This window comes from Xyrauchen texanus, chromosome 14 (assembly GCF_025860055.1).
Source record: "Xyrauchen texanus isolate HMW12.3.18 chromosome 14, RBS_HiC_50CHRs, whole genome shotgun sequence".
Taxonomy (NCBI): domain Eukaryota; kingdom Metazoa; phylum Chordata; class Actinopteri; order Cypriniformes; family Catostomidae; genus Xyrauchen; species Xyrauchen texanus.
Window position 1 is genome coordinate 28,928,257 of NC_068289.1, and position 18,677 is coordinate 28,946,933.

Sequence of the window (18,677 nt, forward strand, 5' to 3'; positions counted from 1 at the left end):
TGAATTTGTGTAGCTGTGCTAGGTAGATTCATCCACAGTGAAATCTCATTGGTCCAAAATCCTGCTCCTCATAACTGCTTATTAAATATCAAATGTTTTGATAGGTTGTGATTGCGTCAATCAGCAATTTTGCTTTCAGTGTAGATGCATAAATCACTTGACATTCCTAACCATGCCAGGCTAGGAACATATATTAGGGTTATAAACAGGTTTGTTTTGTGATAGTGTGGTTCAGCAGTTACATTACTATCCAAACCAGGATTTCCTTCTTACTTTTTATAATCATTTCCAGTAGATGAGGTACCAAGTAGTAAACAATTACTAAAGGAAGCAGCACACATCTGTGAGGAATGCCACATCTCATGTGTGAGGAATAAAACACATGTAAGGAATGTCAGAATCTGTGGTCACATTCCTCTGATCCTCTTTAGTCAAATTAATTTCCATTAATTCCAAGTTTTAACCTGCTATAGAATCTGAAGAAGGATGAAGGATTGTTTATTTTCTAACAGTCTGGGCCTCATTCCCCACTATCTTAGCGGTTAAGAGCATTTTCCACAAGCGTTACATTTTTTACATGCGTTTCCCAAAGCTGCACTTAAAACAAACACAAGAGGATGCGCTTCAAGTGCTACTTAAGAGAGTCGCTGTCCAATGTTAAGTGCTGAAATGTGACTGTGTAATGTCGCTTGGCATTGTATGTCAACATTTATTTTCTTAAATACTCAACTAATTATACATATTAAATATGTTGTTTTGTGCATTTTGGAGCATATTGGTCATGTTGCGTCATAAACATACTGTTTTTAACTTGCTGTGTGAAGTTAAACGAAGTTTGAAACTTAGAAATCTTGAGATCCCTGCCTTCGGATTTGCGCTCCATCCAGCTGTGTTTGCATGCAAGAACGTGTTCTCAATTCTGTTGTCTTATCTCAGTAAGTGTGGTTTGTTCTCCGTCTGTTTGAGCTGCACATTGCCTATTCAGTGAGTTTTGCTTACTGCCCCCTAGAGAAAACAGGTGGTACTCCTTGTTTGAATTTCTTAAGACCAAACAATACTTTGGGTGACCGCGTTGCAAATTGCTCCACACACAGAATGTGTAACGCAAATTGTATCATCAGCACAGCTGCCTAGATCTTCTTGACCCATGCACATGGTCCTCGGCTGTGCGCATCGCTGACAGTACATGGACTGTACTAAAAGAGTATCACAAAGAAGTTGTAGTGGGCATTCCTAAAACATATTCATATTCTCACAAAGGCAATGCGGTCAACCAGGCGTGAGCTGATCTGGAACGAGTAAAAACAAAGTATAGCTGGGCATTTATATTGAAAAAAATATTCCTTATTACGGTCCAAGGCTTGATTAACTGCATTATTTGCTTTTACGTGTTATTTTTTATATGATTAATCGCACTGAATTAATGCATTAAATTGACAGCCCTACTTATTAATTTATGCATTCTTTCATTTATCTATTTTATGCATTAATTATTATTTTTAACTGTAGTTAAAACAATAAAATAAATAAAAGATAAAAGTATCTTGATATTAAAGTCTTATTGTATTAAGTGTAAGCACCTCAACATTACCTTAAATTAAATAAAGTTTATTACTGTACGTGTAATTTTGTGATGGACCTGCAGGTGTCTGCAGGTGTCTGCATAACTCTGTCCCTACGATGTTCTTAGTGCTCTACGATTGATTACTCTAGAGCACTTATAAATATATGACCATTTTTAAGTACTACTTAAGTTACGATGGCTTTGGGAAATGGGACACAAAACTGAGATGAATAGTAATATGAATTCTACGATCTACTTAGCCTTAAGATGCTTTTGGGAATTAAGGCCCTGGTTGGTTCCCAGTGGCACAAATGCAAGCTATCTTCATTTTAGAGGCCACACAGATTTGCAACACATGGAACTGGGGTCCTTTATAGAATGCCATAATGGAAATTAATGGTAACAGTGATGATGTGGAAAAATCTTCAGATGTGCCCCATAACATACTGCCAACTGTCCTCCATCTGGAGTGTAAACCCAACAGCCACAATCTCCAGTGTATAGTTGTAATCAATAATAAAAAGGGATAAGAGCAACAATTGAGGAAAGATATGTCACTGTTACTTCCAATACATTTTTGACATTTATATGGACAGTTTAAAATTATAGACTGATTAATTAGCCATTTTATTTGAATTCCATTACTTAATTTTGAGTGTGTCTCTTGTCTCATTTGCTCTTATTAAATTGTAATACATAAATCCCACATATATGGCAGCCTTCTTTCTATATATTGGCCATTGAAAAAACCATATTGGTTTACCACTAATTCATATGACTGTGTAGTAGATTAAAAGAACATAAAAAAAATCTAAATATATAATTTACCTATTTTTTTTTTTACATTTTTGGGATTTTCTCCCCTTTTCTCCCCAATTTGGAATATCCAATTCCCAATGTGTTCTAAGTCCTCGTGGTGGTGTAGTGACAATCCGGGTGCAGGGTTGGCTCTGCATCTTAGACCAGCAATCTACGCTTCTTATAATGTAGCTTGTTGAGTGCATAGACGTAGCGCATGTGGAGGCTTCACACTATTCTCCATGGCATCCACGCACAACTCACCACGCACTCCACCAACAGCGAGAATCACATTATTGCGACCACAAGGAGGTTACCCCATGTGACTCTACTCTCCCTTGCAACCGGGCCAATGTGGTTGCTTAGGAGACCTGGCTGGAGTCACTCAGCATTCCCTGGTTTCGAGCTTGCGACTCCAGGTGAGGTAGTCAGCGTCTTTACTCGCTGAGCTACCCAGGCCCCCTTTTGGTTGAATCTTTAAGGAAAAATCACTAAAAACGAATTACAAAGTATTTACCAGTGTGGCAAAAAGGTGGTAGAGAATAAAGTATATTGCCACCACTGGAGCCCACATGTGTCCCACTGCCACCAGCGTTTGGTCCATGACGTCCACCCAACCCTCCTGTGTGAGGATCTGGAACATGGACATAAATGCCTGTGGGACAGAAACAGAGTAATGATCAATATGCACTCTTTATCTACACATCAGGAAAAATAAAGATGTGCTTTATCTGCCCCTTTCAACCTTAAAGGGATAGTTCACCCAGATTTAGGCATGGGTAACATGCTCTGGCACGAAGCGGTAGCGGCAAAAACCTTTAAGATGAATTTATTAAAATAAATATTTAAGTCCTTTTTTACTATACATTTCCACTTCCACTTTCACATTTGTCACATGTGATGCCTGTTTAATTTCACTTTCACATCTGAAAGTGAAAGTGGAGGTTTAGAGTAAAAAAAAATCATATCGCTTTTAAAACTTTTGCTAAAATCATCTTCTAAAAATCTCAGTTTGTATTCAGTAGATGAAAGAAAGCCATTCACATCTGGGTTGGCATGAGGGTGATTAATTGAGAGAATTTTCATTATTGGATGAACTATCTTTATTAACACTTCAGTAAAATTTTTTATTCTGACAGCCTCAGCAACCATTCACTTTCATTGTATGGAAAAAAAGATGCAAATAAAGTGAATGGGGACTGAGACTAACATTCTGCCTAACATCATCTTTTGCATTCTCTGGAAGAAAGAAATGACTTCGGAGGGTGCAATGAGGGTACGAAAATGAAGAGAGAATTTAGATGTTTAGGTGAACTATCACTTTAAACCTGTAGCTAAGGAAAGATGTCCAGATACAGCAGTTTTTTTTTACTGCTGTATATAATGTAAAAAAAGAAAGAAAGACAGCTAAATAAGAAGGCTAACAATTGTACATTTCTGGCTTTTTCTAAATATAATTTCATGAATGTACATGTATTTTTGACTGGCAAAGTGCTTCAGTCTCAAGCAGGGGAAAAAATAATCACTGAATAATCACAACATCACTGAAATGGAATAGAGAAAAAAATTACAGAGCCCAGCTCTGAGCATCCTACTGAGATACAAGAATATATTTTCAAAGCCTTTTTTCCATGGAAGTCAAATGAAGGTCTAAACTCAGCTTGTCCAAAGCCTGGTCACACAGTCTCTAAGCGACTGCAGAAAAAGATAATTTTGCAACAGGTCTATTGGCAAGGGAGCATGGTAAACATCATTATCTTCAATGGTTATTGTGCCACCCATCTTAGAAATGAGCAGCATCTGTTTATGTGAGCCCCTCCAAATCCCAGCACACACTGGGATCAGTGGAGTCTCACTAATAATGGAGGATAAAAGGCCGCCACTAATGAGGGCCCCCTTCACAAGCACATACAGTAGTATCAATAAACTTGGAAGAGACACTAACGTCTGCTGACAAATTAATTAGAATACATCTAGAGATATTTTTGTCTACACTTGTTTCTGAATGTCTTCAAATAGAGCAGTGTCATAGGTTGTCCCTTCAGTGTTTTCTATTCTGTGTTGACATATTTTCTATTAAATAGTTGGGTGGAATATATAGGAGGGCAAGTACCATTCTCAAAATAAACAAAAGCTTTCAGTTTACGTGACAGCTATGAACATGATTTGCTAATTGCTATTGCTAGTCAGGAGCAGGAGGTATTAGATGGAGGAACATTCTTGTTCTATAGAGCATTTAAATAGACAAAATTAATGATTGCTGTGTGTCATCAAATTGTTTGAACTAAATGTGTATGTTTGCAAAAAAAGTTGATTTTGTCAATGTCCAAAATGTCACAGCAAATTCTTTCAAGACCAAATTATCTCGGCTCTAACATTTTGTCTTTGATCTACAACTACATTCTGTGTCTCCAGAAAGAGGGAGATTTACCCGTGGAAATGTGGTGAAACGATCCAAGTCCTCTACAAAGCAGAACATCTGCAGACTGATGGCAGACATCACAATAAGCAGACTGGCGGTGAACACCACTAGACTGCCAAGCTTCTTCCCTGGACCAAAAATCTTATAAACAAAATCTTCCAGTGCAGGTGAGATCTTTATCAGACGGACCACTCGCAAAACCTGCAGGTAAATAGAACAAAACTTTCAATCTACAAATGTAAAAAATCTAACTTTTAATTTGCCAAAATTGACCTTGAATGAAAAATCTATTTATCAAAACATTAACCAACCAATAGCACATACTTTTAATTAACTTTGCTTTGAGTTAAAGCACCTACATCAATAAGTCATATTAATATTCTAATCCCATCTGCTAAAAATCAATGTCCTGAAATACACTATATATCATATCTTGATCTAACAAAATTTTAAAAGTGTGAAGTCACTAACTTCTTGTAAGAAAGATATTCCCGCTGTGGCTCAACATACAAAATGCAATTAAAAACTCACACTAGAAAGAGGGCTATGAAAGGTCCTCATGTTTTTTTTTTTTTTTTTATAGATTTTTAATGAGAAGACGCAAAGAAAATAACATGGCTACACATTGCATTGTTGCTTTAGCAGTGACTAAATTACTGTAGGTTACATTGAATATGAGCAATTATGCATCTCACTAAAGTTTTGATTAAGAAAAGAGAATGGATATTGATCCATTCAATTTCAGCTAAATGTGATGTGAGTGTCCTCCTGCTGTTGTTCTCTTTAAACCAACAACAACAACAACAGCAACAAAAAACATCCAGGAATTCCCAGAAGACCTTCCCTGCATATACTGCATATAAACTAAAAAAGAAAAGTCCTCTCACTTTCAACTTCTTTTATTTTCAGCCAACTTAACATGTGTAAATATTTGTATGAACATAAAATGTTACTCTACTGCACAAATGCACTTGCAAGTTCCCGGACATTTCTGGGGGGAATGGCCCTAGCCCTCACCCTCCGATCCAACAGGTCCCAGACATGCTCAATGTGATTGAGATCCGGGCTCTTCGCTGGCCATGGCAGAACAATGACATTCCTGTTTTACAGGAAATCATGCACAGAACGAGCAGTATGGCTGGTGGCATTGTCATGCTGAAGGTTCATGTCAGGATGAGCCTGCAGGAAGGATGCCACATGAGGGAGGAGGATGTCTTCTCTGCAATGCACAGAGTTGAGATTGCCTGCAGTGAAAACAAGCGTCAGTGAAGAGCACTTTTTGCCAATCCTGTCTGGTCCAGCGAAGGTGGGTTTGTGCCCACAGGCACATTGACTCTCTCAGCCTATTGCGTTCCTGGTGTAACTCAGGCAGTTGTTGTTGCCATCCTGTACCTGTCCCGCAGGTGTGACATTCGGATGTACCGATACTGTGCAGGTGTTGTTACACGTGCTGCCACTGCGATGACGAACAGCTGTCCTTTCTGTCTCCGTGTAGCGCTGTCTTAAACATCTCGCAGTACGGACATTGCAATTTATTGCCCTGGCCACATCTGCAGTCCTCATGCCTCTATGCAGCATGTCTAAGGCACATTCCCGCAGATGAGCAGGGACTCTGGGCATCTTTCTTTTGGTGTTTTTCAGAGTCAGTAGAAAGGTCTCTTTAGTGTCCTAAGTTTTTATAACGCTGACCTTAATTGCCTACATCTGTAAGCTGTTAGTGTCTTAATGACCATTCCACAGGTGCATATTCATTAATTGTTTATGGTTCATTGAACAAGCATGGCAAATTGTTTAAACCATTTACAATAAAGCTCTGTTAAGTTATTTGGATTTTTACAAAATTATCTTTAAAATACAGGGTCTTGAAAAAGGGACATTTCTTTTTTTGTGGAGTTTAGTTTTTTGGGGGTTCTGTTACTTGGCTAAATCAACAGTGATAAAAAGTGAGTAAAAGTAATAATAGTGAATTTCAAATAGATTTCTTCCAAGGAAGGTGATAAAATTTACTTGGGACACTTTGTGCAATGTACAAGACATTTCTTACTGCGCACTTTAAAAAAATAAATACAATTGAGGAATAATTAACCTCTCCAGAAGCATAAGTAAGGTAATTTTGGTCATAAACGCTCAGAGCATTTTAAGCAAAGAAGCCAAAGGCTATAGTTTGACCTTAACAGTAAAACAAATAATGTATTTACAGCTTTCCTAGGTAGAACAGACTAAAAAATTGCTCAAGACACTGCTAAGTGTGCTTTCTTTTCTTTCTAATTTTGTTTGGATTGATAATTATGCAATATTTTATGAAACAAAAAATAACAATATACAAATACAGTATACTGTATATACTGTTCCCCATAATGTCTCCTTAATAAATACTGTATACATATATCTTTATATATATATATGTGTGACATTTTCAGGCTTATACAGGATGATTAATTTTTTTTCATTTGGTGTACAAATGTTGCTCTTTTTTTCAGAATAATTTTATGCTGCTTTAATGATCAAAATAATCAATATTTAATAATCAATAAAAGAGTATATATATATATATATATATATATATATATATATATATATATATATAGACACACACACACACACACACACACACACACACACACACACACACACACACACACACACACACACACACACACACTCACACACACAGCACCTTATTAGAAACACCTACATATTCATGTGATTATCTAATCAGCCAATCGTGTTGCACTGCGCTTTGCACAGTAAAGTCTTAACTTGCATATGTGGATGCAGCAGTGAATGGTGTTGACTAACAAAGGTTTACTAAAGTAATCCCATGCCCATATTCATGATCTCCATTACAGATGAATGATGTTTTTTAAGATAGTGATGCCTGAGGGATCAGAGATCACGCTTGTTCAGAAGTGGTTTTCGTCTTGCCCTTTACGCACAAAGACTTGACAGTATTCCTTGAATCTTTTAACTTTGTTGGGTGAAATGTCCAAAATCCTTCCAATTTGTCTTTGGAGAACATTGTTCTCAAAGTGATGGATTATTTGCAGAGGCATCAGTTGGTAAATTGACAAGTCTTGAACAATTCTTGATCTTAAAGAACTAGGCTGTTTTCCTTATATAATATGACACAATTTTCTCACCTGTTTAAAATCTCCTGTTTCACATTGCCTTATTTTAACTCCTCAAATTGTTATTAATCTTAAATTGCCCGACTCAACTTTTTTGGAGTGTGTTGCAATCGTCTGATTTGAAATTACTGTATATAAAAAAAACAATGAAATTCACAAGGTAAAACATCATATAATGTGTAGTTGTAGTGTTTTCAATTTAGCAAAGGGTGAATATAAATCACAACTTTTTGACAGTCAGAGTTTTTCCATTTTTACCTTTTTTTGGCGGCTAACCAAAGTGTAATTTCGGGTCCCCAAAGCAATTTTTTTAGTATATTAATCTCACATTCACAGCTTTGTAATGGCTGAAAATGCTTCTCAACTGAAATGTTGAATGGTGGAAGCCTGGTTTCAAGTGGATGTCACATGAGCCACACAGTGACTATAAAACAAGAAATACTAGAGTGAGTGGGGATTTTTAGGAGAGAGATGAGATATTCCAATGGAATAATTCATGGTGTATTGTTCACTGTTCGGGTGAAGAGATTGCAAGATGGCAGTAGGTTGTATTCTTAATATTGCAATGTCAGAATTAACAGAAAAATGCACTTTAACAATGGATGACTGTAGCTTAACCACATTACATAAATTATTACTTACGTAGTTGTATCCAGAAACGCATTTGCATTTAAACCTACTTTGAAAGTGGTTAGAATCTGTCCCTGACCACCTCCAAATGTGGTTTCAGTGATCCAATCATGATCCGATCACAATGTGTCTTGGGTGCATTTACACCTGTCTTTAATGTGGCCAGGTGTGATCCGACCCAGGAAAATGAATGTAAATGCAAGGGGTAAATGGGGCCACAGTATAAAAAATTATAGCCACAATAAACATTCCCCTTCAGTCACTCACTCGACATTGTGTCGAATTAAGTGACACAAGGGGTCTTCCTTGGGAGCCTCGTGTACCTCTGAACTTGAGAAAAGTCCAATGAGAAATTGGCAGACAGAATTTGCAAGTCCCGCACCGGACATATGGTTATAAAGGGAAGCTGGTGTGCATCTGTCAGATTTTTTCTTCGGAGCCGAGCGGTTGTGTAACAGCAAGCTGAGTTCACCACTGTTCCACTCACCTATACTGGCAAGAAGCACTGCTGTTGGATCCTACGCCGAATTTCCAAGCTTTGCAATCAATGCCCCTGGGCACTTCGACAGTGCTTTCACTGCCTAAAAGAGTGCTTTCCCCTCCTAAAAGAGTTTGAGTTTTCACTCATGAAAGAGCAATACACAGACAGGCGTTGAACGTCCTTTTCAGGATGCTACTTTTTCAAGATGCCCTTCCGTCTCTGTGTAGTTCCTGGATGTGGTCGATATCTCTCCAAGACTGACGGCCACAGATGCTGCCTCGTGTGCCTGGGCAGCGATCACACTGAGCCGGCGTTTGTGGATGGTTCATGTACTCACTGTGAGAACATGACCATGGCAGCTTTGCGGTTGCAGCTCTCCTTCCTGAATTCCCATGGGATTGAGGATGACCCGGCTGGCAATGAAGGCGATTTGGGGATGACGACGGGCCAGGTTTCACCGGGTAAATACCCACGAACCGGCATTCTCCCTTGAGTCCCCAGAATTGGATGACGACATCGGTGCTGCATCGGAGAGCGTCCAGGCGTCTGACGCAGAGGACTCGACTGGGCTACTGCCCCGGACGGATCGGAGGCAGTCTTCCGGCTTCTGCCAGACGGAATGCCCTACCGCGTTCTCGGGAAACAGAAGGGGCTCCCCCATCCCTGGCAGCAGTTCTCCTGCTCCAGGCAGTCGGCCAAATGCCCCTCCCCGCTCGTGGTCGGCAGTCTCATACCGCCACATTTCAGCAGCTGGTAGGGGTCTCCTCTGCCCCTGGCAGTGGCCCTGTGGTTAGGAGCTCCTTCTCCCTTCACGGTCGGCGGCCGTTCATCTGCTCTCAGGCGCCAGGCTTCTCCGTCCTCCGGTGGATGGCCGCGGCTGCTCCGTTGGGGTGGATGGTAGTGGCGAGGATTCTACTATGATGCATCCCTTCTCCTTCCTGGATTTCAGCACCAGTGTATAGGTATTAATGGAAAGAAACCGGCTTGACAATGTAAATAATATTTTAGTAATAAAACAAAAAGACCAACACACAAAGGTGTCGGACAGCTGCCCGTAAATCTCTCTCTCTGTCCCACTGCAGTCTCCAGTTGGCCTTTATCCCTCTCTAAGGCTTGATTAACCTGATTATGGGCTGGGTGTGTAGCTTCACGACCCAGCCCCACCCTTTGCCCTGTGACAATAACTTACTAACCTTTTCTGTGTAAATTTTTATCAAATTTAACACCCTAAACCCTAAAACAATCATAAAAAGAATGATATAAAAAACTTTAGAATCAGAATCAGCTATATTGCCAAGTATGCTTACACATACAAGGAATTTGTCTTGGTGACAGGAGCTTCCAGTGCACAACAATACAAAAACAGTAGCAAGATATAGATATTGATAATATAGATATTCCGGGCCGCGTCATGAACTTTATTACCACCTGCTGGTGAAATCTCAAAACTGAATTTGGTCTTTGCGCTGAGTTAAGAGGTGGAAACGGCTTAGTGCTATGACCTATTTCTCAGGAAAATTCATTCCACTTAATTTACAGTACATACAATACACCCACAGTTTCACGCCTATACCCATAGTAGCGCAAACACTCTCACCCACACTCACTTGCGCTTTACACTGGCCGTAGCATGTAGCGCTTTGCACGCTCATGAAAATAGAGCCCCTAAGCTTTATGTTTCTGCCTCCAAAAATCATTCCCCTTCCCTTCCATTTAAGTGCCTCAATGTAACCTCAACGGGACAAAATTAAATATTGTTTTTGCAATTTTTTTATGACAAAATTGCTTGATTAAGCTTAACTTGTATTGAACCTGGAATATTCCTTTAAATCTGTTCACAAAGTTTTAGAATGTGGGTTGAGACAAACATTACTATTTGCGACCATGACTCATATTACTAATGATAGAAACATATAGAATGCTATTTCAACATAAGATTTAAGATGTGACTGCTCATGGTGAATCATGTGTCATTTTCATGGCAGCTTCATAACGAGTCAGACATGAGTGGAGGATATGAATATTCACGGTTGGAGCTCCACCCCTCCTGCAGTGGGAAGAGGGAAAACAGGAGGGAAAGCGCAGGTTGTGTCCTTAATGAGGCTTGTCAACTCAAGCGGGCTTCATTCATTCCCATTCCCAGCAGCTGCCTGGAGATCTATGAAAACAGCTCCGCCATGCCCACCAGTATGCATTATTACCCTGCATATCTCAGAATACTCAACATGTGGCCTGGGGAGTCATCAGGCTTGGGCAGAACAGAATACTTGTAATACTGTCACGTAATCAGGATACAAAATTTGTAACCGTAATCTGTTACAGTTACAAATGTAACAATTTCTCTTCAATTAATGCGCTCATCAAGCCACATGGTAAGATGCGCGGACTGACGTTCTCTGATGCGGAGGCAACTGAGATTCGTCCTCCGCCACCCGAATTGAGGCGAGTCGCATTGGGATTGGGCATTCCAAATTGGGGTGGAAAAGGGGAGAGAGAAAAAATGTAAAACATTCACAATGGTCACTGAAGGACTATTATAATTTTGACATTCTTGTCTCTTCAATGAAGATAAGGGAAACAAAATTACAGTTCAGTGCAATTAACAGTGGCATGCAAAAGTTTGGCCACCCCTGGTCAAAATTTCTGTTGCTGTGAATAGTTAAGTGAGTAGAAGATGAACTGATCTCCAAAAGGCATAAAGTTAAATATGAAACATTCTTTTCAAAATTTTAAGCAATATTAGTGTATTATTTTTATTTTGTACAATTTTAGAGTGAAAAAAGGAAAGGAGCACCATGCAAAAGTTTGGGCACCCCAAGAGATTTGAGCTCTCGGATAACATTTTCCAAGGTCTCAGACCTTAATTAGCTTGTTAGGGCTATGGCTTGTTCACAATCATAATTTGAAAAGGCCAGGTGATGCAAATTACAAAGCTATATACATACTCTGACTCCTCAAAACTTGTTCCAACAATCAGCAGCCATGGGCTCCTCTAACAGCTGCCTAGCACTCAGAAAATTAAAATAATTGATGCCCACAAAGCAGGAGAAGTCTATAAGAAATAGCAAAGCCTTTTTCAGGTGGCCATTTCCCCAGTTCGTAATGTAATTAAGAAATGGCAGTTAACAGGAATGGTGGAGTTTAAGTTGAGGTCTGGAAGACCAAGAAAACTTTCAGAGAGAACTCCTCATAGGATTGCTAGAAAGGCAAATCAAAACCCCTGTATGACTGCAAAAGGAAGATTTATTAGGCTCTGGAGTAGTGGTGCACTGTTCTACTGTGCAGCGACACCTGCACAAATATGACCTTCATGGAAGAGTCATGAGAAGAAAACCTTTCCTGCATCCTCACCACAAATTTCAGCGTCAGAAGTTTGCAAATGAACATCTAAACAAGCCTGATGCATTTTGGTCCTTTGGACTGATGAAGTTCAAATCTAAGTCTTTGGCCGCAAATGTATGCTTGGAGAAAAAAAGGTACAGAATTTCATGAAAAGAACACCTCTCCAAAGGGGTGGATTGATCATGCTTTGGGCTTGTGTTGCAGCTAGCGGCATGGAGAACATTTCACTGGTAGATGGAAGAATGGATTAAATTAAATACCAGCATATTCTGGAAGCAAACATCACACCATCTGTACAAAAGCTGAAGATGAAAAGAGGATTGCTTCTAAAACAGGATAATTATCCTAAACACACCTCAAAATCCACAATGGACTACCTCAAGAGGCGCAAGCTGAAGGTTTTGCCATGGCCCTCACCTGACCTAAATATCATTGAAAATCTGTGGATAGACCTCAAAAGAGCAATGCATGCAAGACGGCCCAAGAATCTCACAGAACTAGAAGCCTTTTGCAAGGAAGAATGTGAAAATCACCCAAACAAGAATTGAAAGACATTTAGCTGGCTGGGATACTTGCCAGGGGGTGTTACCAAGTACTGACCATGCAGGGTGCCCAAATATTTGCTTTGGGCCCTTTTCCTTTTTTGTTATTTTGAAACTGTAAAAGATGGATATAAAAAAGTAAAATTGTTTAAAATATTAAAGAAATGTGTCATCTTTAACTTTATGCCTTTTGGAAATCAGGCCGTCTTTTGCTCGCTTAGCTATTCACAGCAACATAAATTTTGATCAGGGGTGCCAACACTTTGCATGCCACTGTACCTTCTAGCTGTGAAGATGCAGTGATTTTCCAAGAACCGACATATACTAATTTAAAGAAGCATTTAAAGGTTAGACCCATACGAAAATCACGTTAGCAAGGATAGCTAAAATTTGTTATAAGTGTACCCTAATTTCGCCGTCCGACCATCATTTTAGCAGGAGCAGGAATAGAATCAGAGAAACGATCACTCCCCCCGATGAACGTCCAGTATTCTTTTACACGTGATGCCTTCTGTCAAAATTTTTGTGTGACTTCTCATTTACATCTTAACTTCAGTTGAAACTCTAAAATTGTTCTATGAAATGCTTTCAGGTTGTAATGACAACAGTAATTGGGACATCATTTCTTTTTTACTTTGTTAAAATATACAGATTGTACACATGAATACCAAATGAACTGAAAAGTTTTTAGGGGAAAAGTGCAATGGATAATTTATCTGATTTTGATACTTATTATAAATGCATTGTTAATTAACAGCTCAAAAGTATGGGTGAGGGAGAAATACTGGCAAATGTAACATTTTAAAACCCATAGAAAGTAGGAATAAGTAAATCAAGACACACTAATTTTGATCTATTCTTTAAAACAAGATAACTGGAGGCTTTCTGATGATGCATGTGATCTGCCTATTGCAGTCGTAAGTTAATGAATGGTCAGTGCCAATTAGTCTACATGGTAACTGCAAGGCATGGCAGAATTCAACTTTGTGTTTTTGAATCTGATGTATATCCTGTCAGATTTTATTTAATGTTAACCAAGACATAATTCAGTGCATCTGTTCTAACTGTATTTGTTTGATGAGAAAATAAACTATTTTCTGTAACAGATAGAGGACTCTCCTGATTTGGTTAAAAATGCAGAGCTGTTCTACATTTGAACATATTTTGTTTTCCTATTGAGGAGGACAGTGTCCTGTTTTTCATGTTTTTTTCTGCTTATATATAATAATAGCTATATCACTTATTAAATTATTCAAACATGGTTTGTTTGGATTCAGAAAGTATGATGAAAAGTCATCGAGAACATATTGCTTTTCTCTTGAGGTAATCAAAAAAAGTAATCTGATTACATTTATTTCTTATCAAGATAACTGCATTACATTACTTATTACATTTTTACTAATCATTGTGTAACAGATTACATTTTAAAAGTAACCTTCCCAACCCTGCCCACGGGGCCGCATGCCCTTTTACAGCCCAGTTTATGATATCATCATCAGAAATATATTTATCAGCAGCCTATCAAATCAATATGAATTGTGAGGTGTCCATTTTCATGAGGATTTACACTAGTTCTCTACATTGCTGAATCACATTAGAGAGGTAATTTAACTGCAAGGGGATGTTAGAAATAAAAAATAATTGGTTGGTCCGTACACAGCGTTCATACACACGTGCGGTCTGTCAATTAAAAAGGCGTGCTCACAATCTCACTTGAGTTATTCTACACGCTGCAAATCTGTCCAATCTCTTGAATAGCTCATCAGAGATATGTACTCATCATGACAACAGTATTTAAAGGAAAAAAATTACAGTTTTTCCTGCTGTGACGGTGTAGAGACGCCTTCATGCAAAACCTTTTATTGATCTTCTTCGGCAAAAAATGCTAAGGGGGATAAACAAATCTTCGACTTAGCACTGGAGGACTTAGCACTGGAGGTGCTAAATTTGGATATACCGCTCTTGTTGTTGACCAAATTTCCGGTGTATGCAATGTTGAACATTTATGGTGTTAGTTGATAATCACAGTGACAACAGAACTAATTTATATCAGAAAATTTAACTGTTACACCCCTTATCTTTAAAATAATTACTAAAAGGGATAGTTGACCCAAAAATTGTAATTCTCTCATCATTTCCTCACGCTCATGAAATCCCAGATGTTTATGACTGCTTTCTGCTGAACACAAATGAAGATTTTTAGAAGAATATCTCAGCTCTGTTGATCCAAACAATGCAAGTCAATGGTGGACAGTGGAAAGCACATAAAGACAGCATAAAAGTAATTCATAAGACTCCAGTTGTTCAGAAGTGACATGATAGGTGTGGGTTAGAACCAGATCAATATTTAAGTATTTTCTGCTATAAATCTCCACTTTCACATCTGTAAGTCACTTGTGATGCAAGATAAGTTCCCCTTTCACGTCTGAAAGTGAGAGTAGAGATTTATACTAAAAAAGCAAAGGACTTAAATATTATAGAGATATATTTTATAAATAATAATAATTTTTCTTCAGCAGAAGAAAGTTATACACACCTGGGATGGCATGAGGGTGAGTAAACGATGAGAGAATTTAAATTTTTAGGTGAACTATCCCATTAACTAGCATTCCAACATTCTTATTATAAAAATTTTGTTACAATTATATATATTTATATATCTGAGCGACTTTGACAAGGGCCAAATTGTGATGGCTAGATGACCTGGTCAGAGCATCTCTTAAACAGCAGGTCTTGTGGGGTGTTCCCGGTATGCAGTTGGTAGTTCCTACCAAAAGTGGTCCAAGGAAGGACAGCTGGTGAACCAGCAAAAGGGTCATGGAGGCCTAAGGCTCATTGATGCACGTGGGAGTGGAGGCTAGCCCATCTGGTCTGATCCCACAGAAGAGCTACTCTAGCACAAATTGCTGGCCATGATAGAAATGTACACCGCAGCTTGCTTCGTATGAGGCTGCGTAGCCGCTGACCGCTCAGAGTGTCCATGCTGACCGTTGTCCACACCAAAAGCGCTTACAATGGACATGGGCTGGTCTGTTGAATCACGTTTTCTTTAAGATCATGTGGATGGCTGGGTGTGTCGTTTTCCTGGGGAAGAGATGGCAGAAGGATGCACTTTGGGAAGAAGGCAGGCTGGTGGATGCAGTGAGATGCTTTGTGCAAAGTTCTGCTGGGAAACCTTGGGTCCTGGCATTCATATGGATGTTACTTTGACACGTACCGCCTACCTAAAAATTTTTGCAGGCCACATACACCCGTTAATGGCAACAATTTTCCCTGTTGGCAGTGGCCTCTTTCAGCAGGATAATGCACTCTGCCACACTGCAAACATTTTCAGGAATGGTTTGAGGAACATAACAAAGAGTTCAAGGTGTTGACTTGACTTCCAAATACCCCAGATCTCAATCCGATTGAACATCAATGGGATGTGCTGGACCAACAAGTCAGATCCATGGAGGCCCCACCTTGCAACTTACAGGACTTAAAGGATCTGCTGCTGACGTCTTGGTGCCTGATACCACAGGACACCTTCAGAGGTCTTGTGGAGTCCATGCCTCCATGGGTCAGAGATGATTTGGCGGCACGAGGGGGACCTACACGATATCATGCAGGGGGTTTTAATGTTGTGGCTGATCGGTGTATGTATATAAAATCATAAAAATTAAGAATGCAGCCCTTGAGGGCAGAGGGATCCAACTTTGCGACCCCTGACCTTTCCAAGGTTGAGTAGCTCTGACCTAGCAGGTGTTGTACTCATAGCAAGATTTTACAGCTTACAGCTGTAAGTTTTCTGTGCTATTTTGTTTGAAGTACATCATGATATGTGAAAATGCTACTCTCACAGCCAATAAAATCTATAAACTAGCCTGGGCAGATAGGGGGCTTATTGATTTACAAATATGGTTGCTTTGTCTTAATTCAGTGTGGTGACATGCTGGCAGATGACAATCCTTGTGAACAATCGAATATTTTGTCCAGTCTGAGAAGAATACTGAATACATAATTTTTTTTAGTGAATTGTTTTGTTCAGATGGTTCATGTAAGTTCTCAGATTCACATTTAGACACTGCTCAGGAGTCCTGCATGACGTTTTATGTCTTCTTTGTTGTAGTGAAATATTTAGTGTTTCAATGCAGTGAACTGCTGCTGTTTGTCACTGTTTTCAACCCAGTAAAGTGCTATCAACAATGCACAGGATAAGGCATTCTTGGTATTAACCCTTGTTGAGATACTAACCCATATCTATCTATCTACTAACTTATTAACCTGTAATAGGTAGTTTGACAGTAGCCTAAGTACTTTAAACTATGAGCTTGTAGCTTGGTAAGCTACAGCTTCAATGCAGCTTCATGAACACTGGTAAAGACTAATTCCAAAGGATCAAGTTCAAGTTTGTTTATTGTCATGTGTGCAGGGTAACAAGTAACACTGCACAATGAAATTCTTACTCTGTGGGTCTTTTCCAAAACTTAGTGAGCTGCCTTGCTGTCTCCTGCCTACATGGGCAGCTATCTTGTATAGCAGCATCCTAACTGAAATGGAGTCTCATAAGAGAACGATTATGAAAGTTCTAAATTCATTAAAAAAAAATCCGCTTATCATTCAAAAAGTGCTTCAAACTTGCAGCGCATGAGAAACTCGGCTCACAACTGAGTTCAACACAGGTGACGAAAGACGTAAATGAGCATAAATACACATGGCACACACACACACATTTTGGGTAAAATAGTCCGTTTTCTATGATATTAAACTATTTTATATCGATACTTTTCAGTATTGAATGGATTATAAGTATATTTATAATGGAAATGTATCTTCTTTCAGCCGTCGTCTTGGATTTATTTTTCCACCGAGCTCATCACAGTGCATTCTGGGATCGCCTTTGCGGGGTAGGATACATATGATGCTACCTTAGAAATTGGCCAAACTAGATATCTTAGGAGGCAGCATAAACATGTTTCCTACCTTTTGAAACAGCCTTCACGTTGGGAGCACGCCTATGTTGTCTTAAAGTGCTGCCTCCAGAGGCAGCTCACTAGGTTTGGAACGGACCCTGTGTGTCAACCCAATGTTAGTAGGTGTTGTACTTATAGTGCCTTAATTCTCCAGTAGTATAATTCCAGAGGATCAGTATGTGCCCCTACCTGGAAATAGGTGAATTGAGAGTGATAGAGATCAGGGTAGATGTGCAGGGTGGTGCCCACCACCAGCAGTGACTCAAATTTGTGTAGAGAGGAACTGATGTAACCAGTGAAGCCCAAACACCATATCTTTAGGAGAGCCTCCAAATCAAACAGCACAGTGAAGGCAACCTGAGGACAAAGGAGAGAGAAAGTGAGAGAGCTATTCCTTGTCAGCCAATTTCTTAACAGACCTTTCGCTAAGGTCCGCCTCCATTGGTTACCATTGCTCCATCTGACAAGCTTTGCAGAACTTCCCACAGAAATAACGGGAGATTGCTGTGAATGGTGTGGTTTTTGGTAAAATATTCTCATAAACGAAATTGATAATATTCTTACGTGGGCTGATGTTTTTTGTAAAATAAAATAAAATTACACAGTAATTTCTTTGATTGATAACTGTGGCCACTGTGAATCAAAAACAAGGAAAACAATTATAACAGTAACTTCAAAATAGAAAAACGTCATTTGATGGCAATGAAACACCTGATGACATTAGTGGAACAGAACTGCTTATCACATCTCATAGCACATTTACTATGATTCTGTGAACTCTTTATTTACTATCGCCTTTACAATGGACTGAATCAATG

General features: G+C 39.1%; 1 protein-coding gene across 1 annotated transcript in view; it reads right to left on the bottom strand.

Moving 5' to 3' along the window:
• Window positions 1-18,677, bottom strand: part of LOC127655031 (sodium leak channel NALCN) — a 162,416-nt gene that overhangs the window by 64,482 nt on the left and 79,257 nt on the right. Inside the window, exons 14-16 of the mRNA XM_052142622.1 lie at window positions 18,049-18,216; window positions 4,794-4,985; window positions 2,880-3,017 (exon numbers count right to left, since the gene is read on the bottom strand). Of these exons, the coding sequence (XP_051998582.1) occupies window positions 2,880-3,017; window positions 4,794-4,985; window positions 18,049-18,216 (498 nt within the window). The remainder of the gene's footprint in view (window positions 1-2,879; window positions 3,018-4,793; window positions 4,986-18,048; window positions 18,217-18,677) is intronic.